This window comes from Thermobia domestica, chromosome 3 (assembly GCF_964235325.1).
Source record: "Thermobia domestica chromosome 3, izTheDome1.hap1.1, whole genome shotgun sequence".
Taxonomy (NCBI): domain Eukaryota; kingdom Metazoa; phylum Arthropoda; class Insecta; order Zygentoma; family Lepismatidae; genus Thermobia; species Thermobia domestica.
This window is the reverse complement of record NC_137456.1, coordinates 80,867,614-80,891,611: the sequence shown is the minus strand read 5'-3', so window position 1 is coordinate 80,891,611 and position 23,998 is coordinate 80,867,614. Positions and strand designations below refer to the sequence as shown.

Here is a 23,998-nt window from a genome sequence, read left to right as displayed (position 1 = left end):
ATAATTTGTGATTTCATATATTAAAATAACAAAGGAGCGCATTCTTAAAAGTCATAGCTTGCAGATAATTAAAAGTGACCTAAAATGTAGCGTGACGCCCAATTTGAAATTTTGGTAGTGAGAGCACTTAAAAAATCGCCCAATCCGCTACATGTAGCCCAATCTAGCAACACTGCTTCTAACACTCACCTGCCTCTTCTGTGGAATTGGTCTCGGAGGAGCTGGTCCCTTTTTGCGTTTCCACTGTCCAAAGGTACTTTTATTTCGCGGCGATAACGGTGAAAGCTCATTAGTACCTATCCAAAGAAATAGAAAATTCTCTTTGTTACAACGAATTTAGATTTGTGGTTATGATAAATTTAAATAAGACGCCCAGTTTATAAGCTATAGTGATCTCACACAATCTTACATTTCTTATACCAAAAGACGATTTCTAAGTTAACATCATTTTTAATTAATGTTTGAATGTTTGAAAATTATTCTTCATTTATTAAAAATAAATAAGACAATAAAAAAAGTTTTTGAATTTGGGAAACAAATTGTAGGCTAATATATAACAAGATTAACTTGAAATCTTTTGCAATTTTAATTGTATGAAATAAATATAAACAAATTAAAAGGGATACAAGCCCTTTAATATTTACAGCAAACATAAGGTTAGATTACATTCTTATGGAGGTTAGCAAGGAAACAGAAAATAATTTGCAATATTTGGGAAAATGATTAAGTACTACTTCATGCAATCTAGCTACACTTGTGCAAGTGAATACTAAAGCAATAAGAATTTAGATAACATCTTCTCATCAAGATTGCCAACTTTCTGTATGAACGACGAGGCACAAATAAATTTTAAAAGACATTTTATAACAACAACTGGCATATACTAATATTATTGTATTGTCTCTATTATTGTATATACTAATAAATAATACATATAACATATAATCGTTAACTCTTGTTTTAATAATTGAGCATTAGTATAGACTAACTGTGTAATTTTAATCAGTTTTTTAAAAATCAAAGTGACATTGCCTGTAAACTATTTAAGGTGTTCCATTTTCTTTCTTTCTTTTTCTTTTTCTTTTTCTTTCTGAAGGGAACGTTAAACTCAAAATCAATTCAACTCTTTATTTGTTATACTCAGAAATCTCGATTTCTTTCTCATTTTTCTAAATCAAACAGAGACAAACTGACATTTAAAAATCTGTACCATCTATACAGCTGGCAATTTTGATGATGTCATGCAATGTACAGTTTTAACAATCAAGGTTGTTACTTTTAGAGTAAAAGACAAGGATGTTTAAGGTCATTTTTTACTCAATAATAATGACAAAGCGCAGGTCTCCACCACCATGCATTTCTTTTGTGCAGTTACTATTAATATGTTGAATTTTCAATTGCTTTTCTCCAAGCATCAAGAACACTGAAAAATGGTAGGGTTAATGTTTGTTATTCGATGTCATTTCTGTGCACAACACCACAAAGACTAAGATTAACTTAAAATAAGAAAATTACAATCCCTCCTTTTTAGAGAGCGAAATATATCTGATGAAATGTCTGAAAAACTTAAAGAATTTTTTATTATTTTTTTTCCTATAATCGTTGCGTATTAATGGACAATAAATAGTATTAACTTCATGAATATGTTCACTACACAGTGGCCTATCACAATCAACGAAAAACTTATTTGAACTTATAATGACCAGAATAGGTTCTTTTAAGCATTATCTTGTAGATATCTTTTCTTTTTAAATTTTACAATAATCCATTATAAAAAAAGGAAGAAAATGATGACGGTATCCAAATTTGAATACGTAATTAACATAGATGCTACATTACATTAAAGAAAAAAATTCCATATGTTATCTTAGTTCAGATTTTGAAGAGGAACATTTAATATTACTAGTTGTTTCCACCAATCCTGCAGCCCGTTTTATACTATAGGTTAAAATCGAGCTCAATTGAAAGGTCTAATTAATTGCCATATGTAACAGAACTTATCTTCAGCGAAAAGTCCTTATTTGAAAATAAAGAAAAGACAATCTACGAATGTTCATGTACAATATAATTTATATAATTAAATCCGTATTAATAAGCTGACCTTATCTATCAGAAACGGAAATTCATTACAATCCGGAACAGGAAAAAAAACATGAAATCACAATTATGTGTTACGTTTCTTTATTTTTTACGTATTAGAAACATATGTAGAGAGCAGAACCTATCATAGGTAATAGACGAATGTATAGTAGAAAAGTTAAACACAATCATTAATACTTAAAGGAATAAAATGGTATGAGAATAATGCTTTTGAAACTTTTTAACTCTAGTTTTGGCTTCAAGAAAATGAACCCGTAGAAAGGCAGCCTCTTTACGGTTAGTGACTTCTTTCATCGCATCTACAAAAAACAGTATCTAGTTGTAGCGCTATTCTGTAATATAGTATTTTGTTTTATCCTTACTGGAATTACACTCACAGAATCTAAGATCGAGAATTACCATTTAGTGTGTATTAAGTACCCAAAACAAATAAATGAACACGTGAATAATGTATAGTATTTATTGTATAAATTATACATTATACTTTTTATCGAAATTATTTGATTACTCCACAGTTATATGTCTGAAGTTAATATTTTTGAAAATAAACGTAACTAACCTATATTGAGCGTGAACCTATCTTTAACAGAAATAAATCGTAACATTATAGGACTAGATATACGTATATGTACAAACTGTGGAGCAAATATATGTACAAATATCTACTTCATTTTTAGCGTAGTTATAGAATGCATCCATGCAAACATTAATATTTTGCAAAGCAACGTGTATGTCAATAGACGGTTAACAAAAGAAAAAAAGTGTACAGAAATGACAAAGAACCATGTCAAGCCAAAAATCAGAAGCTGGTAGGAGGGTTACAGGTGTTAAGGAGACCATCAGCTTACTGTCCGTATTGGAGATACCGCCAGGTCGGGTCTGCCGGCTACGGTTTAAAACATCCTTCTGTGTCTTCTGAGTCTCAACCACGGTTGTTGCCGAGTCTGCTCCTTGACCACACTCACCCTGAGACCCAATCACACTGCCATTCGTCTCAGACCCTGGACTCGTGACGTTTGTCAAATTTTGCTTCGCAACTGCGAACGTCGTCCTCGAAGGTGGAAGTGGAGCAGGCCGAGCTTTGCGTGCTCGAGGTGTTCCTTTTGGAGATGGACCCTATAAAAAAGAAAATTTGTCTGTAAATACTTCTTTATACTAATAAATTAGGTGAGAGAATCTAAACTGGAAATTTCGCATTTTTAAAAGCATTCTATGGTAAATGCACCATTACGCGTCGCTTGCGCTGAAACTAAATATTCAAATTCTATTCGCATATGACAATTTATTATACGTTTCGCATACCCACGAGGATGTTCATTATTTATTGAAAAAGATTACAGGTATCAATCGCCCAACTACAGTGCTATCTATGTTTCAGTTCAAATAATATTTACAACCCCAGATTTAACTTTAGTTAGGCAGGCAACTTTTTTCCTTTTTGCTCAATTTCAACTTTCTGAATCCGAAGCTATATTACAGTATTTTAGTGGGCTTGCTCTTAACATGTACGAAAACTATGTGAGCTCGTATTAAAAACGAATCTGAGTCTACCAAATCAATGGCGACAACACTAATTATTTAGCCAAGAGACTTTGGTTGATAGGCTGAGTTAGGGTTGAGCGTCTCATTCAGCAGTAAGACTTCATGAGACGTGGACCTACAGCTTAACATGAGATCCGAACAACATGCGCTTCCGCCGGAAATCAAACTCGGGTTTCCCGTGCCGAAGACGCGTACCCTAATCATATAGCCGCCAGGAAGCTCTAGCCAAGAAATGTCTTCATAATAATGAATGTGTGAGGGCTGCTGGAAAAGTTCCTGCAAACTACTACTTACAGTAGCGCTAATGTTCCATTATTTAAAAAAAAATCGGAAGAATAGAACTTTAAATTATCTTTGTTTGTTTAAGCCTATTCGCTTATTTTTTACAGCAGTTTGAAGTAGCTGTTTTGTGTGAGAAATGGAAATGATTAACACTTTTGGGTAATGATTTTTTAAATGATTTCAAATGTTGTTTAACACCAAGACAATGCATTGTGCAACTTCATTTGACTCTTTGAGATGAACCACCACTCAATAAGATATGTACAATTGGTTTACCGACTTCCAGCATGGTCGTACATTTCTCAGTGATGAATTTCGTGGTGTTTCATCTACGTCTGTTGTTGCCAGTAATGTTAATGCTATGCGTGAAAGGACTGAGAGATCGGCACATAACATACCGTGAGATTCAGACATCCTTGCACATTGACATGAAAGTAGAGATGCAAGGGCTCGGAAAAAAACCGGCTTTTTTGGGAAAAAACTCGGTTTTTTCTGCTTCGCTTTTTTGCTTGGGAAATTTTGGGCTTTTTTCAAAATTCTACTTTAAATTGATAAAGCAGGCTTTGTTTCGCTTCTCTATAACACAAAAAATCATTTAATTAGTGGTTGATGCCGATAATAATATAAAACCTCGAAAATAAACCATGAATTTCGAAAAGATATTTTAAACAATTTAACTTCAACATTATGAATTCCAAAGGATTAACAAATGTATATAATAAAAAAAAATAACCTCCTATATACAAAAGTAAGCAAAGTTGGCAAGAACCATGGTTGTTTCTGAAAATGCCAAAAACCCGTTTTTGGGGGGCAGTTTAAACCAGGCTTTTTTGGGGTTTAAACCAGGTTTTTTGATTTAGATATTTTGCTTTATGTATTTATATTACATATTTACAGAAATAAGTTTGTTTCGCCTTGGTTTATTATGCAACAACGGGGTTATGCTGGAAGAGGTCCCATAAGCTTAAAGAAGTCCGGTCAGTAAATTTCTTAAATTGAGAAACTCCCGCCCTAGCCATCGGGAAAATCCCGTCATTCTTTTAAATGTAAAGCAATAACGGGATAATCCTGTTATTGCTTTCCATGTAAAATTTAAAGGTCAACGTATTATAATCAGTACGCTAAAACTGAGGTATTAAATTACAAATTTAGTATGTAGATATCATTGAAAGTCCAGTCCAAGCTAATGTTGGAAGCTACGTAGGCAATCGATAAATTTTACCAATTTCAATCAATATATTTAAGCAACCTTGGCTTCTTTATAAAACAACAGGCATGCAGAAATATATAATTTGGTTTCGTTTCGTATGTTTAGGCTTAACATCCTTACGTAATACCGAGGTTATCAAGGAGAAGACTTTCGCTTAAAGTGACATCCGAACCGCTACTTGGTTTACACATGGAAGAAGGGTTGTGGTTCGACCGAGAATTGAACATGGGATACCTTGATTAAAAGGTGAAAAGGAAATAAGACTAATGCAGATGGTTTGACATGTGGAAACGTCACCATGAAGTTCACACGATTCGCATTTTTGTTCTTTTTATTTTTTAGTTTAAACCAGTTATTTAAAAAAAACAGCTGGTGTAAACGAGCCAACCCTAAAAGTAAAAACTTCTTTTAAAAAAAAATATACAAATAACTAGCAAAATTGTATGTAGTATTTTTACTGCAAAATTTCCATACCTTCTTTTTGAAACAAAATAAAATTAAAATAAAACATAAGAAAAATACTTAGATTTATATGATACAATTAAAGGCTGCACATCTGGAACTTTTGGTTCTGTATATTCTTGAAATTCTAGTCAAGTTTTTTATAACCACCATCAAGGGCGCACATCAGGAAGGGGGCAAGGGGTCGCTTGCCCCCCTAGAGGAAAATGTACTTCAGAATATTGAAAATCCAATAGAATTTTTACATTAGTTACAGCAAAATTTGAAACTATTTTTGAAACGTCGCTTATAATTGTCCCTCCTTGGAAACCACAACATGGGCGCCCTTGACCACATCACGGTTTACCCAGTCCTCAAATTTTCTGATGTTTTAACAAGAGGGATTCAACATATCATTAGGGAACTCCCCCCCCCAAAAAAAAGGACTACGGAATATATTTAAGTTAAGCTAAATACAACTGCACAACAAACATGACTGAGTGGTTGGCTTTTGCGCTTCTATCGGGAAGTCCGGGATTCAACCCAGCATTCGACCATTCTGACAAAGCCTTCCTTCATTCCATCTGTGAATGTAGAAATAGTGGGTGTATTGGCCGACTAGGAGTGTTCCTTTCTTATTGTTTTTAAATCGTTGTTATTACTAATTACCAGCAGTGACGGTCTTGCGAAGGTTAGGGGATCGGTCTTTCGGACTGACGCCTGTTCTCCAAAGTTGCGGAATGTCTAAAACGAACGAAATATCTATTAGTTATGCCTTTACTCATAAACTTTAAGCTCCCGTCAAATAAAAATTACGAATGTTTAGAAAAACTAAACATTAGTAGTAAGAAAACCCCTCCCAAAACACTTTTTTAAAATTCGCCACTGATTCTCAGTATAAAATGATCTTCGAGGTTGTATCCAGAAGATTATTGCTAAACATATAAACGAAACGAAATATTAGTTATGCCTGTACTCATAAACTTCAAGCACCTCCCAAATAAAATTAGGACTTTTTAGAAAACGAAACAATCAGAGAAACCTCTCCCAAAGTACTTTTCTAAATCCGCTACTGATTATTTGTATAAATTGGTATTCAAGGTTGTATCTGGAAAATTATTGCTAAATCATTGCACAACTACAGTATAACAGAAATGTGGAAGTACGGTTTGACGGACATATTTAAAAACGTATACTTTGACGGATATATAGAAAAACGTAAGTTTAACTTTGTGCTAGAAGCTAGAATACTAAGCTCTTAGAAATGAAACACGGATGACAAACTAAAATGATCTAGAGAAGAAAAAAAAATGTCGATAACTCAAAAGTTAAAATTAAGTTAAATAGCCTGTAAAATTGTCCTCAAATACTACATTCTTCATGTTAGCTTTAATTCGTAAAATATGTGCTCCATGCATCTTGATGGTGAATTACGGCATTACGAAAAATATGGCATTTAGGTCGTGGAATTCTTATCTAACTATAGAATATACTATAAGAAAGCTATTTGGATGGAAAAATCATGAAAATGAAAAAAGCCAAAATTTCCAAAATTCTCGTTTTTTTCCCAAAAAAGCCGGCTTTTTATGTGAAAAAAACCATCGATTCAAAAAAGCCGGCTTTTTTGCATCTCTACATGAAAGTAATGCATAAAGATTCTGAATGTTCATCTGAACTTACGAAACTCTCAAACAACTTGACTGAAGCTTAAAAACAGGCTCTGTCAATTGATGTAAAAGATATGCTTAAAAATTTCAATCAAGATAAGTCCAATTTGAAGTACTAGATACTTAGAAGTGACGAAACCTAGATTTATTCATGCGGACCCGAAACTAAATAGCAATCCACTGTTTGGGCGTTTCAGAGTGAACCGAAATCAACGAAAGTTGTTCGTTTGAGAAGTGCTGCCAAGCAAATGATTGCTTGCTTCTTTGATTACACCGGACAGATGGCAACCACAGCTTTAGAAGAACGAAGGACTGTAAATTCTGAGTAATTTGTTTGCCAAAGGTCTCCAATGCATTGTGCAAAACAAACACATATCATCGCATCACTTCTTCACTATATAATGACAATTCCCACTCTGTACACCAAACTGTTGATTTTTCCCCTAGTAAGAAATCGAATTAATGACTCCCTCCGTATCCCCTGATTTAACATCCAATGACTTCTTACTGTTCCCTCACATGAAACCTAAGATTTTTGGTGAGCGATTTGTGTCGCCTGAAGCAGATGTTGACGCATTCCGAACGGCAGTTTCTGAGATACTTCTTCAAACTGCTGTGAAAAATACTAAAACGAATCTGATTAAACAAGCAATCAAAGATAATTTCAACATGCAAAGGTCTATTCTTCCGAATTTTATAGTATCGAAACACTAGTGTCAATGTATGTAGGAGCATGCAGAAACTTTTCCAGTAGCCCTAGTATATGATTCTTATTATGCTCTAAATCAAATTTGATTTTTAATCTTCAACATTGAATATTAAATATATTGAAATGGAATAATACTGCCCTGCATACGGAATTTAAGAATACGACAAAGACAGCAAACAACATTAGCAAAGTATAATTCTTCTACGACAGATTTTTAATGTACTCGCTAAATGTATCCGAAATATCGGAAACACCAGGAATATTGAAAGGTTAGTACAATTTTTATCTTGATCATAATTTCATATAGCAGGACTCATAGTAGTCTGGTCTCTTCTGAATAGGTGAAAAGTGACCAAAATCTCATCAAAAAGTAAATTTAAACCTAGATATAAATTGAATTTTACATTTTTTCCACCATAGGGCCGGCTGGGTCATAGCTAAAATACGTAATGTTTTAACACGTTAAGATTAAAAATTATTTTACTTAAGTTTATCAGCTAATCAAAAAAAAAAAAAAAAAAAAAAAGTTTGATTACTTGTGTTTAGAGGTTCATTATTATTTACATATTTGCACGGTACTAGAAGAAAGAACGGACACAGAAGAGCTCTCAAACCTACCTTGAGAGCTTAAGCACCCACCAACCAACCACTGTGCTTTAGAAGGAATAAAAGGCTGAAGTGAGAATAAAGTTGACTTGGTTCACATGTGGCAGCACAGCTGCACATTGCAGCAAGTACTGAAGTTTTCAGAATAATAATACGTAACAAGTTTCTGACTTCTCCATTTATTTTTATAAGCACACGAAAAAAGGACTTCCCCCCCCCCCCAAAAAAAGTAACTTAGTGACAAACTTGAAATAAAGTAACTTTTAGTGACTAATTAGAACAAAAAGTAACTTTTAGTTAAAAAAAAAAAAAAAAAGTGACTTGCTATGAGCCCTGATATAGTGCATGGAAGTATGAACTAGAAAGAATTGCATAGAAGAACTTTTGAAATTTAAATAAGAAATGAAAGAAATAAACAAATATAAATCAATAATGAATAAATACATTTTTGATCAAAAAAGAATTCAATGAGTAAGATAGTAATTTAAAATGACACTTGACATACATACAGAACAACGATTTCTAGTAGATAAGTACTTAAGTAATATCTCTTAATTCAAGTAAAAACAAATGGAAGAAATTGAACACTATATTTTCTTCATTTTTATATTTAACCATTTCACTTATGTTAAAAAAATACCGAACTAATAGTCTTACAGTGCGTTTTAATTATATTTTAATCTTTACTTTATTTTACTATTCTTAAATGAACATCAATAGTTTACTGTAAATATGAAAGATCAAACACGTACTACAATACATACAATTGCACTTCAATGTGATTAAAAACCACTTCTTATTTTCTTTCTTTCTTTTTTCTTTTTTTTTCTTTTTTTGTTTTTAATCTTGACTATATTCATTATAGCTTTGAAACTTCTTTGTCTTAATTAAAATATATATACAATAGTGTTTCTGTTTCAGCAATGTGTCACTGCCTTAATCAGACACATGATGAAGGCAATGACACATTGCTGAAACTGCAACACTCAAATTTTATATTTTTTAAATTAAGATTATACACTTCAACTTTGCTATAAGTGAATATAAAGATTCATAGATCACTTAAAGTATAAGAAAATCCACAGTATCTACATTTCACTATTGAGGAAACAGCTTAAGAGAATGAAAAAAGAAGAAAAAAATGTAAAAATTAAAACGTACAGTGCTTGCCGTTGGTGACGACGGTGAAGATGAATTAGCTGAAGTTGGTTCCGAGAACAATTCTCTGACACTTGGAGGTGCAGGTGCTGGTCGCTTCTTTTTCCCTGTTCCTCGACCACTTGACGACACAACACTAGACAAAGACGAAGCAGAACCATAGGTGCTGCCATCTTTTGATAATGTTTTCCGTGGAGCTGGACTTGGCTGCGATAATTTACGAGGTGGTGGATCTCTATAAAGCAATAAATGGTTAATGAACATTAACATATACAAAGGAGAACATAAGTAGTGAAATAAAAATCATAGCTCACAGCAACACGTAGGTATTTTAAATATTTTTAAGGCCCATGATTTTCCAAGAAATAAAATTAGTTTAATTGTTGAAATGTAAAATGGAGATTTTATGCTTTTATTTCTTGAATTTAATAATACCGATTTTTCACCTTAATAAAAATAATTCAATTTCCTCAAAAAAGGAAACACTTAAGCTACGACACAGTGGTATTAATTACATCATCATCATTACGAAAGTTTTCTTTCCCTTGGAAATTATAACAATAATATTTTGGTTATTTAAGAATATTACTTAAAAGTTGCAGTTTTTCCTTAACAACTTACAGAAATCTAAACAAAATTATTAAAAATGATGCTTATTCGCTATGGCTAATTTACACCTTTATATATATATTTGAGGTCTGTTGGCCGAAAATGAGAGATCTGCCAAATTTGGTATGTATAATACTAATTCTCAATAGGATCCAAGCAAGGACCAGAATTTACACTCTGAAAACAACGTGACGAAAGATAAATAGGATCCTTAGATTTACTCTCCCGGCAGAATCGTGGTCATGAGAGTTTGTGATGGACAACATCGTACCCGTAGGTATTGTCAGAGTTCTCCTGCTTCTTTCCACATCATTCCATCAATATTCAGGCATCTATCATCAGTCGCCCTCAGCGTATAAGGTATAATATATAGAACGTTTAATTTCCTTCCATTACATTTCACGAAAGAAGAAAAATCAATTATAACTAAGCTATATATATATATATATATATATATATATATATATGATATTAAACTTACACCAAATAGTTTCACAAGTCAGATTACGAGCAAGTTGGAGTTTCGAATTCATCTGATTAGATCTAAGTTATTCACTTACTGTATTTACTAGCGTCTAAACATTTTTTTTTTAAAAATCACACCTTAAAAAACATACAAAAAGAAAGAAAAAATGGAATACCTTCAAACTCATATTTCCTTCTAGTAGTCTAATTAGTTATGTTAAGGCAAAACAGAAGTCGTGATCAATGCTTACTTTACTGTAATTAATTTATCTTTCTCGCATCCAGAGCTCCTTCGTGGCTAAGCAGTTAGTACGCGTCTCTGGCGTGGGAGATCCGGGTTCGGTTCTCGGCAGCTCATGTTGTTCGGATTCCACGTTAATCAGTAGGTCCCGTCTCATATAGCCTCGCTGCTGAAAGGGACGTTAAACTCAAAATCAACTCAACTCAACTATTTCTCGCATCGGTTGCTCATCTGGTTATATAGGGGATGTAATTACGGTACGTGACGTTTGGGCGCCGCCATTTGGGCGCGGACGTTTGGGCCCCGCCGTTTGGGCACTGGACGTTTGGGCGCGAGTCAAATTAAAAAGTCATTATGTTAGGCGCTGAGTACTATGTTCGAATTAAGATATCACAAGGTGTCTACTGTAGTGGAAGTCCTTGAATTATACTGGATGTTGTTTTACATACTAGAAATACTGGAATTTCAAAATTCTAAAAACTGAATTAACAATTAAATTTTGTAAATTTAAGTTTCAGTCAAAGTTAAGTGTGCTTTTTATTTGATAACTTTTCAAGCCATAGGTAAGTAGACCAGGCTAGATATGATTGCCTGCATTACATACATAGTGAGCCCATTCCATTAAAAAACTTAAAGCAGGCCTTAACTTAAAGCAGGCCTTCTACTGTAGTTATGTGATAAGTGTAAATGCCAAACACATTTCTAGTGGCTAAATGATCAATATATGTACACTTAACAATTATTTTTTACTTTGAAATCGTTCTTTTTTTCCTTTCGCTACTTTCTTCAATGCAGATTACATGCTTACAATAGGACGAAAAAAAAAGTGTGTTAAGTTTTGATTTTTATATTGGAATGTTAAAAAAAAAAAAAAAAAGTGATACCCGAAATACGGCATACTGCAGTTCCTAAACTCAATGTCTTAGACACCCTGTATTAACATCTTTCCCTCAACTCGATTAGAATTTAGGATTTTTATATTTCTGGGCTTTCGGCATCTAAGGCCATTTAGCCCGTCACGTTTGAGGGAGTACACTACCCGGGGAATGCGGAGGAAGGAAGCGGTCTGGACCTATAAATTACGTACCACCCCGGCATTTGCCTGGTGTGAATAAGAAAAACCCAGGAAAACATCATTCAGGGTGGCTGATGTGTGACAAAGAGCGTATTACAATTTTTCGACAGAATGCCCCCACCGGGAATCGAACCCGGGACCGCTCGCACCGAAGGCGAGAGCATTAGCGACTACGCTACGCGGGGCCACTTCCCTCAACTCAAGTGCACGGAAATCTTTTATTAGTAGTTCTTTATTGGACTTCAGGAAGAGAAGAGTTTGGCAAACGTAATACGAAAGAAAACAAATTTTAATATTCATAAGTATGTAATTATTAACTTTAAAAAATACAAAAATTAAATCAATATGTTTTAATTAACATTAACAAAATTATAACAGTTCGTCTGATTCCTTCATTTCCTAGCTTTCTTATATAATACAAAAATGAGATCATTAGATCAGAAGTACAAGAATCGTGAACAACCGAAAAATCAATCCATGACGAGGTTAGGCAACAAGTGTCACAAACGTATTACACTATTTAATTTAGATGAATAAATAAGATAGAGATAGAAAATATACAGATAAATGAGGTGAAATAAAGATAGAAGTGTAGGAAAAGTATATATCTTGATTCGCGCTTAGTTTTCAGTGCCTAGCTTACTTTATATGTCGTAAATTGTGATTTTTACTATGTACCTCGCGCCCAAATGTCTGGCGCCTAAACGACTTTGCGCCCAAATGTCCGGCGCCCAAACGGCAGCGCCGAAACGTCCGCGCCCAAATGGTGGCGCCCAAACGTCCTGTCCCGATGTAATTATTGCTTTTATACACTGCAATGTTAATCAACACAACCTTACGACCCTAGTAAACAATTTTCATATTTGGACTAGCGCAGCAGCATCAGCATGCTTAATGTGAATACGTTCGTTGTAATACAGTATTAGTTCTTGTTATGCGTATTTTGAACCTTTCGTCTCTTTGTGATGTGCTTTTTCTATTAATTCATTCCATAATTATATTTTCTCCATAATGAAACAGCAAAAACATCGTGCTCAACTTCTATGACGGAAGGACAAACACAAATGACATAAAGAAATGCACTTATTATCTTATAGTGGTTAAAATGACACTTTATACTGATAAAATGAGTGTAAGTCAACTGCATACTCATGTGTTCGGACATAATTAGCCTACTAATTTAAAAGCTTACACTTGTCGCTTAACTCTTCATTACAACTCGTATTTTCATAAAAAGCCAACAAAATGAAATCTACTCACTTGACAGATCGAGGTAATGGGACAGGTCTGTTAGGAGTATCAGCAGATGATCCGACAGAAGTTGACATGGAATTTTCTTCTTCACTTAAGGGCTCCTCACTATCGCTCCAAAACGGGTTGAGGCTTACCTTGGGAGCCTCAATTTTCCTACGAGGAGTCGTCGGTGGCTCAGGGGGCTGTGAACTGGGAAGGCTGCTACGAGTAGCTGGTTTGGGAGGAGAGGAAGCACGTTTTGCACTGTCACCATCATCTTCATCACTAGAACCGAAAGGATTTGAGGTTACCTTTATTTTTTGTCGCAGCTCCACTGTCTCACTCGCTGTATCATTATTGACTTCTGTTGTGTTTGTAACAGAAATATTTTGTTCTGAACTATCACTTTCAACAAAAGGGTTTAGATCTTTTGGATATTCTAAACTCAAACGATTCTCTTCTGCGGTTTTATCAGAGGAATTCCTTGGTAATTCATTCGAAGGCGAAACGCTACGTGTTTTATCATTTTCAGTTAACTTGTTTAGAGCACTACTAGTACCACTACTACTACTATTACTATCTTCATTCTTTATTTCTGTTGGTTGAATTTCTTTTTTAGTATCTTTTACTTCATTATTGAGAGATATGTCAATCGATGTTTCCGAACGTGATTGAGAAATTTCTGCTTCTAGTTTAGCACTTTCTTCTTTTGGAGATTTAATAACTTGGTTAATATTCAATGCTTCAACATTCAAAAGGTTGCTGTTGCATTTGTCTTCTTTGTCTTCCACTTTTACCTCACTTTTCGTTATATCGGCCGTGGTAGTAGTATTGTTACCATCCTCTTGCTTCTTGTAAACTGTTTCAATTTTCTCTTTACAAATATCATCAGTCTCTTTATTCACTGCTTTGTTCTCAATTTTGACTTCTTTCGTCTGCACCGGTTTTCTTCCCGAATGTGACGATTTTCTATTGGAATCACTTTCCATTCTACCTTTCTTATTACCATCATCAAGGGCACTCTTGTCAAACATTTTCAATCTTGATTTTACTAACGACTTCACTTCTTTGGTGCTATTATTATCTCCAGCAGTAGTATTGGTATTGCAATTAATAGCTTCGCTACTTTTCAATTCCTTCTCTAGTTTCTCATTTTCTTCTTTGTCCTTGGATTCTATTTTCACTTCTTCAAGCACAGAAGTCTTATTGGTTACACTATTTATACAACTAATATCAACTTCGCTTCTTGCTACACTTATCGCGTCCTTATTAGACTTGGGTGCGATGGGATCTATATGTACACTATTTTTTTTCGCTTGCACATCAACACTATCTGATACGTTCACTAATTCACTAGCAGTTTTGAGCCCGGAGGATGCATCAACACTAACACACGATTTTTGGAAGGCGCTAGGGATAGAAGGTTGGAATGACTGCACACTGCTTTCATCATCACTAAATGCTTCATCTTCTAATTGTTGACTAATAAAAGACGATCGCGCTTTCGTTGCAGAACTTGCAATTTTTAGTTCCTGTGTTGTATCTGGTTTTGTAGTCCGAAAACTATCCCTTGCACTTTCTACAGCACTTTCAAAATTGGCACTATATTCATCATCTTCTTCATCGTCTTCATCATCACCCGCAGCTTCTTTTACAGGAGTAGAAGCAGCTGAAGGTGAGGCTGTCCGATGACGACTATCTAATGCATCCTCCTCATCCGGGCAAGTTTCACAACAATATTCTCCTTCTTCTGTCTCATAGTAATTGGCGATACTTAGTTGATGTTTACATCTTGCACAACGAAAACAAGTTCGGTGATAAAGTTTACCTTCGATTAACAGTCTTTCAGCTATGAACACAGGTAATTTACATTTGCTACAAGGCTCCCTCCTCGAGGATTGAGCAGGGAATTGGCGGGCAAACACCTACACAAGAGAAGAAAAAGAAACTTTATTAGTACGATTTATTTTCAAACTTATTTACAACTTACGATACATAAATCATCACATTTCCTAATTAATAAGTACAACTACCAGCAAAGTGTATATCCACTCCATCCAACTTGTTTTGTTCAAAACTTTGGAAGAAATAAACACATCTGATTATAACTACTTAATGACGTACTAGGAGGATAATCAAATAATCTAAACAAAAATGTACTCACAAAAGCACCCATAGCAATTTAACTAAAACGTTTCAGCGACAAGTTGCTGCCATGTTCAGTGTGTATTCATTGAGAAATCATCGTTGTCCGTGGAACTATGTATTTTGGTCAGTTTCCTCCCCTGTAGAAATAATATTTGTAGTTCTTGAATTATTGCTGTAAAATTCCCTTGTTAACAACCTATGATCTCTCTTGCAAGACTGATATTCGAACCAGTTATTCAGGACAAAGTGAGATGGAATTATTATTAAGGTTGTTTTGTACAGATATTTAACTTACAGGCATACGTTCAACTACAATTTTAAAAACAGCATAGGTTAAAGATTCAGGAAACTTATTACTAATGGTTATATCTATTGTGTTGATATTTATTTGCTTAGATTCAGGATAAAAATAATTAAAAGACATTATTATCATCAAAGAAATTTTACAGCAATAACTGAAGAACCATAAATATTTCTACAGCGGGAGAAACTGATCGAAATTAGGGATGGGCAAAAGTTTTTTTATAAAAACCGAAAACCGGTTTCTATAAAAACCGACATTTCGGTTTTCTCCAAAACCGGTTCAGTTTTTCACCGAAACCGGTTTCGGTTTTCTCCGAAACTGGTTTCGGTGAAAACTTTTCGAAAACACATAAAACTATTTCTGTGGAAATGGATTCGGTTTCTGAAGAACAACGAAACACCATTCTGGTCAGAAATAGAACAAATTTTGAAAAAAAAAAAAAAAAAAAAAAAAAAAAAAGGAATCGGTTTTGAAGAAAACCGAAACCTGATCAGGTGAAAAACCGTGCCGGTTTTTCTAAAAACCGGAAACCGAAAAACCTGTTTTTGTGCCCACCACTAATCGAAATATGTGGTTATACAAGCAACGTTGGTTTATTGACGGATACGCAATAAGAATGATGAAAACTTGTCGTCGTTGAAAAGTTTTAGTTAAATTGCTATTTGGGTGCTTCGGTGAGTATATTTTTGGTTTGATTAAAATCTGATAACAATTTCCTGTAAGTAAGAAAATTATGAATTTGCCAAGTAAGACCATTCGTTCCCACTTATTATGAAAAGAATGTGTACGTGTGACTAGGTTGCAGTTATGACAATCAGAAAGAGAGAGAGAGAGAAAATATTCTCTCTCAGCCAAAAGTGACCACGTTGGAAAATGAAATGAAATTTTTGAGTTTTACGTCCCACGGTTATGCGTTAGGCTAAAGGAGACGGTGATGATGAGTAATGAATGAAATGGTGGAATGAAGAAAGTGGGAGGAAACGGGAGAACCCCGAGAAAACCCACGCACACGGTAATATTTCGCATTCAGAGCTGAAGAAACCTTTCTATAAAAGGAGAAAATTCCAACCATGTTCCCTTATAAAGCGACTGGAGAAAACACTTTTACTGGTGATTGTACAATTAGCACCAAAAATTAAGTCTTATTTCTAAAAGCATTTTTCGGACCAATAAAGCGTTTATTACCTTATACATGTCAAAAATAATTATGTATGAGATGAAGCTTTTCTTGTAATGCAGGCTACGTAGAAAGATGCTCTGGCTTAAAGTATATAACAGAGATCGCTTGCCATTTTGATCATTACACTTGTTGAATGAATAAACGATTTTTATTGGGAGATTGATCATATATTGATTTAACATGTCAAGTTCCCTCTTACTATATAACTTATCAACAATTACACAATTCTAATTCAGACATAGTTCTTTTTCTAAACATAGAAAGAATGTAGGTTTTCTTTAAAGCAAGTATTCCTTCATGGCTAAGTGTTTAATATACGTGTCCCAGGGTTTGATTCCAGTTGAGAATACCTGCTAGAAGAAAAATCGGAATAGTGGTTCAGACTCAACCACAGCAGGTTTCGTCTTATACAGATTCAGTGCGGACACGGGACATTAAATGCAAATAATCACTCAATTTCTTTAAAGCAAAACCAAGCAATAATAAAATTCGTTTAGATGGTACTACAATAGAAAATAAATCGGAATATATATATATATATATATATATATTTTTAAGCAAATTGTCTAGCTACGTTAAACTTTGATTCCCTTCAAAATATATATATATATATATATATATATATATATATATATATAGTAATAAAAATAGTGCCTTCACCTCGTCAGTCAAATTCATATTGCCATCTATAAGAACGAAAAGGGGAGTTTACACATGACTGCATATACCAATAATATTTGTCTAATACATTAATCAGTAACACAGACTTTTGGTTTTGAAGTTACTTTACTTGATATGCTTCACATTTCAAGTTCACGAGTTTTGGTTTAGACAAATCACTGTTGAACTTACATAAACCAAAGGACCTGTTAGGATAAGAGTACTTATTCACTTCTTATCTTAATGTGGAGGTGAGGGGTGGACGGAGGAGAGAGTGCATCAGTAAGTTTTCACATCCGTATTTTGACATCTCTGAAAGCTTGATTACAAACTGGATGTTTATCATTACTTATATTATTTGTATGTTACCTGCTCTGAAACAATTTCTTCTGATGACGCAAGCGTACATGAAATACTACTCGAGAAGAACGAATTAATACAAACAACAAGCAAATTAAATACAATCCTAGAGCACCAACTTACCTTACGAACATGCTTTATTTCAAGCAAAGTCAAACACATAGATGTTTCGAAAGCCCCTTAGGAATTAATTACTAAGAATTCACACTTCAAATAATTAAGTTTCATTAACACATTTTTACAGTTTTCCCGATCACTACTGTTTGTTACCATTTTTTATTTGTGCTAAGGTATTCGCTTCTATTAATAAGAACGAATGCGAAACGAAAAGATGACATGACAATACCCACGTAGCTGGATCACATTAATGAGATATTTTTTGGTACAATATGTAACTAATAAAGCTGAGAGACCACAATTAGATTAGGGCGTAAGTTAATTACTAAAAAAGAGTCGCATAGGTGTGGTATGAGATGTATATTCTATGAATTTATTGTGTACCTTCATGAACCAAAAGCGTGCCAAATTTTTGTGGCCAATATTAACTGTACAAACGCTTTTCTGAACATAAAGAATGGTAATCTTTGCACATTCAGTGTTCAAAGAAAAGAAATACCAATTTCCCAAAATAACGAAAAGGAAAAGAATTTACATTTCTGAAATTTTTATCAAATCAGTATTGCAAAATAATATGAAACAAAGTAATCAGCATTTTCAAGAAAATGTTTATTATTTCGAAATTTGTAAACTTTGACTGTAACATTTCAACAACAGAAGTGTGAGTAGACGCAATACGCAGATATGCATATAAATTTTTTCTTATTTTGCAGGGCAAATTTTTGAAAAAAAGATTTTGAATCTTTGAATTATTTCTAAGAAACATGCTTTATTAGCAATTTTGCTTACATAACGGTTGATAAAGAATGAAGACTTCAAAGTTTTATTTATTTTTCCTGTGAAACTTATAGCTTCTACCTAGTAACAAGACTCTGAAGACTCTGAGAACAGATTACGTTGTTAGTAATACAATAACTTTACACAAGATGATATATGCTAATGTTGCTATGTCACCATATAAAACAAACAGCGATATATATATATATCTTACCAGTAAATAGTGATCCAATTTTATATATGTCTGCACAATATTGCAACAAACCAAAGATAATAAGTAGTGTTGAGTACTTGTACCACCTCTGTTTATTAGTTCATTGATTTATATGAAAAACTACCTTTGTTTTGTTTAAAATGAATCAGAATTCTACTTATGTGAATTTATTGATTTTCTTCTTTTAATCTAGCTACATGTTTCCTACTTTGTGAAAATTAAGATTTTGTTTTATATAATTTTAATATTTAATGATCAAATTTAAGTCATACTAAATATAATGAATGAAAACTATATTGGTATAAGTAACATTTTTGTCAAAATTGTGGTAAGTTCATAAATTCATGTGGAACAGAAAGCTAAGCAGAATATTATTATTTGCGAGATATACAAAATAACTAGATAGTTTTAATACTCTACAAAAATTACGATATTACTAATTTCATGTTGATAAAAGTGCCACAATATAAAGCATTTATTAAGATTTCACATTGCCTGCTTCACCTAGTTCAATCACTGACCGCCGTAACGCGCAATGCAAACATGGCGGATCGCGCTGATCTGTTTATAAGCGAGGTTCCCCGACGTTAGCTTGGACGGCACGAGCCTCCGAATGGCCACCAAGAAGTCCAGATCTCACTCCCCGTCATTTTTTTCTTGTGGAGCTACAGTAAAGATGAAATGTACAAGTCCAAACCTCCCACAGTGGAGGGATTGCGACCATGGATTCAATTGCCAATATCTGAATTAATTTCCTTCAGAAGAGTATCAATTGTTATCCCTGGCCAATTGAGGAAGCTGGTTAACAACATAGCTGCTTATATTGAGATTTAACATATTCTTTTATTTTCTTATGTAACGAAGGATATGTACACTCATGTCCAAAATTATTGTCGCGTGTCTATAAATATGTTGTTGTAGGAATATAATTTGATAACGAATTCGCCCGGTATTTCTTATAATGTTAGTGTGTATAATCGAAAAAGACATGCATGTGGCACATTTCATGTCAAAAGAGCAATAAACAAGAACAATAAAACGAAAATAAAACTTTATTGTCCATTTAGCAACATTTTGTTTTACTCATTCTAATTTTCGTATTTAATTCTTTTCCTACGAAATTTACTACATATATACATTTCCCGATTATACACATAGTATCAGTATTAAAAGTACTCGGCAAAATCATTATCAAATTATATTCTTACGAGAAGACAGTTATAGATATGCGGCAATCATTTTGGACGTGATTGTACATTGTACATGGACGTGATAAGAGCCAATATTTACAGAACTTCTTTCAGACAGTTTTTTTACTACCTAATAATTTTTCACCCATCCTGTAGTTATTTATAATGAATGAATTCATGGGATCAGGAATTTCGATTTTCTAGGATTTATGCACTTATATCGTTTAAAGATAATGTAAATTCATTTCGAAAAAGCAAAAGGTATTTGAAGATCAGTAAAATCACATAATTGAAATTCCAGCTCGTTTTAAAGAAAATAGAAAAATAATTCCCCACATAAATCAATGGACTAAAAGAATACAGATGGTATAGGTGTTCAACAAAGTTAAGTATTCTTACAATTCTTTCCGTAAAAGGAACAGAGTGAAAACTGTATTCGTTGTGGCTTTTCGGTTATCTTTCAGTATTCTGTAATCACACTTGACTCCAGATTTATTTACTACACAAATATTAGGATTACCTTGACCTCTAACAAGAGACAAGTTCACACATGACTGAGTATTGTTTACAGACAATAGTCCTAATAACAGATAAGATTATTGAAAAGATTTGAAGGAAACAAACCCAAATTTGTTTAATTAATTCATGTGTCTACTTTCAGAGTACTTAATTGTTTTCAATATGACATACCAACAGTTTTCAAAGTTATACACACAAAATGTTAATTATGATACATTTCTTCTTCTTCTTAATCCAAAACTGCTATTAATCGACACAATATACTGAAACAACACTCACTTCATATTATGGTGAAAAGAACTAATATGATGTAATACAAACAGAAAATTTTATTTATTTAATTTTAAAGTTCACGAGTGTGTCCTTCTGGCTAATAGATTCCTCATGCCTCTCAAATCTTTATTAAACTCTTAGCATGATAATTAGTCGGTTATTTAGAGTTCACTACGTAAATATATATTAGCTTATTTTTGTATGGTATATTGAAAATAATTAAAGAAAACTGAAAAGGTTCTTTTTAAGAATAATTAAACATTTCATGAAATTAAATCACGCACTACAAACCCTGACTGCAACAACACTTTCAAAATGTTAGTTTTCTCTCTCAATAGATGTCGCTAGTAGCGGAAGAATCGACGAAACAGCCCACCACCTACGTCAAACAATCTACTAACCCAGACAGCTCGCTCTCTCACTCTACGTCTCATCTTCCACTTTCGCGCGCGTCGCTCAATGGATCATATGTTCATTACGAGTTGCCATGATCCTATCGCGCTGCGAGGAAGGGGAGGAATAATACGTAAAAACAAAAAAGGATTTATAAAACGAAATAACACGGGTTTAACTAAACACAGTATTTAAGCAAACACAAGCGAAAAAAGCATAAAAATAAAAAAAACAAACAAAGCAAATTACCTTCTAGCAGAATATTTCAGGCTTATACTGTCCCATAATGTCCAAGCTTTCTTCCTAAGGAAAACAGAAAACAGTGTGGGGTTATTTATGGTGGAAAGAATGAACTTACAAATGGATTTTTTAATACAGACGTATCAACCGTGAATAACGCACATTGTGCTCAAATGTTTCACCGTACAAGATTGTTAAATAATTATCGTATACACACGAATGCTGCACATCAAAGTATATGCAACAGACTTAACTGAAGTATCTAATCGAATTAACTGTGCTAAACTGTAATGTAAAACACCAACATACTTAACACTAGTTCCTTATATTTAGATGTACATAATAACATAATACATAATATTTGTATATTTTTCTTCCTAATTTGGTGAATGAGTCAGAAAGATAGTGACTGATCTTGCATACAGTGCATTATAAAGGTCCATCTGTACAATATTTATATAGAATGTCTCTAAAGTCATTATCTGATTTCGAAGTGCTACAGCTTGAAAATGGCTAGTCGTATCTGAATGAAAAACGTCTACAGTTCCAAAGATTGAGAGTTCAAGTTTCGTTTAGTTGATGAAGAATGTCACTAATGTGCAGGAATTTTGCACGTTAATGACATTTTTTGACAACCATCAGTCAACTAGTCAACTCCCGTAAGTTTTCAAGATATGTTAAGGAGCTCTTTCGTCGCTACGCGATTACCGTACGCGCCCTTAGCGTAGGGGACCCGGGTTCGATTCCCCGCGGGAGCTCATGTGATTTGGATTCCACGTTAATCAGTAGGTCCCGTCTCATATAGCCTCGCTGCTGAAAGGGACGTTAAAACTCAAAATCAACTCAATCAATCAAGATGTGGTAAGAGTTGGACTATTGAACTGATGTGTACCGTCCGGCTGGAGGAGGCCTCATTGTATATTTGTAAATCGAAAATTTGATGTAATTACAGTTATTCTGTAATAAACTTGTATATTTTTGAAATGCATACAGCACTCTGAAATCGACTGATATGTGTATGAGCTTGAACACTTCTTTTTTCGAACCGTATCCACTTCATCCAAATACGATTAACTGACTTAAAGCTGTAACACTGAAATCAGATGAAGACTTTACAGATACACTGTATAATTATGAATCAATAATGAAATATGAATGATATATTAAAACAGAAAACATAAAGAGGATTTGATTTAAAACTTGCATTATTACTAACCAATGAAGTTTTTGTACTTAAATTATACAAAATTATGTTAAAGGTCAAAACAAGCTGGTTTCTTTGTCATTTACTTTTCCAATTATTTAAAATTCAATTTTAAAACATGCTATTAGTGTAATCAACTATTTAGGAATCACACTATCATCTTGCGATCACCTTATCTATTGTTCAAAATCATAACAATTAGGCACAACAGACACTTTTTTTTAAGTACTTGGATTCATATTTCAAGTAATCTTTGAAAGAAGAAAATTAGTGGGAAACCAACTTGCCTTGGGAGTTCACGGACTAAGAGGTTACCTAAAACTCCTAATTTAAGTACATAGTGCACTCATTTTCAACTGGAGGCCGCGGTGACTCAGTGGTAGAGCGTTCACCCCTGATGCATGGGGCCCTTGGGTCGATCCCAGCTCTCGCCAAGTGAGTCTTGTAGGACGAAGACCTTGTGCGTGGGTTTTCTCAGAGTTCTTCCGTTTCCTCTCATTTTGTTCATTCCACCATTTTCATTCATTTCTCATTATCACCGTCTCCTTTAGTCCAGTCGGCATAATCATGGGACGTAAAACTTACATTTCATTTCATTTTCATCTGGCCAGTGTGTGAAACAGGAGCACACATTTGTGATTGGAGGAAAGAGAGAGAGAGAACCCCGGAGCAAAGAAGGGAAGGATATGAGGTAGGGAAATGGTGTACGTGTAGTCACGAATCTACGAATAGTATGCCTGCAAACTATTGACTATGCTACCGATGTTCCTGTTTGCCTATTACCACTATTTCTTTTTACCGATATTTCTGTTTCCCTATCACCACTGTTATTTATCAATGTCAGGTACTTCCCTGCTCCTCCTCCTCTGTGCGGTTAGTGAGAAGGGGATCGACGTGTGACGTCAGAGAACATCCAGTTGAAATGGCTATTAACTCCTTCTCGTTAGTTACTGTCGTACAATTACAATATAATTATATTTTTAATGCATTATACAGTATTATGAATCCTTGCGGATACTATTTTACATTAATCATTTCTACAGTATACAAATTTTTTTACATATCTACAATTAAGAGAAAC

The 23,998-nt window shown here is 33.9% G+C and overlaps 1 protein-coding gene across 3 annotated transcripts in view; it reads right to left on the bottom strand.

Moving 5' to 3' along the window:
- The window catches only part of MICAL-like (protein), a 482,706-nt gene that overhangs the window by 23,095 nt on the left and 435,613 nt on the right, over nucleotides 1-23,998 (bottom strand). For 2 of the 3 annotated variants that reach the window (XM_081751175.1, XM_081751176.1), the window contains 4 exons: nucleotides 13,366-15,263; nucleotides 9,719-9,950; nucleotides 2,949-3,216; nucleotides 190-296 (listed from right to left, as the gene is read on the bottom strand). In XM_081751175.1, coding sequence (XP_081607301.1) covers nucleotides 190-296; nucleotides 2,949-3,216; nucleotides 9,719-9,950; nucleotides 13,366-15,263 — 2,505 coding nt within the window. The remainder of the gene's footprint in view (nucleotides 1-189; nucleotides 297-2,948; nucleotides 3,217-9,718; nucleotides 9,951-13,365; nucleotides 15,264-23,998) is intronic. The other variant, XM_081751177.1, reaches the window with a different exon arrangement.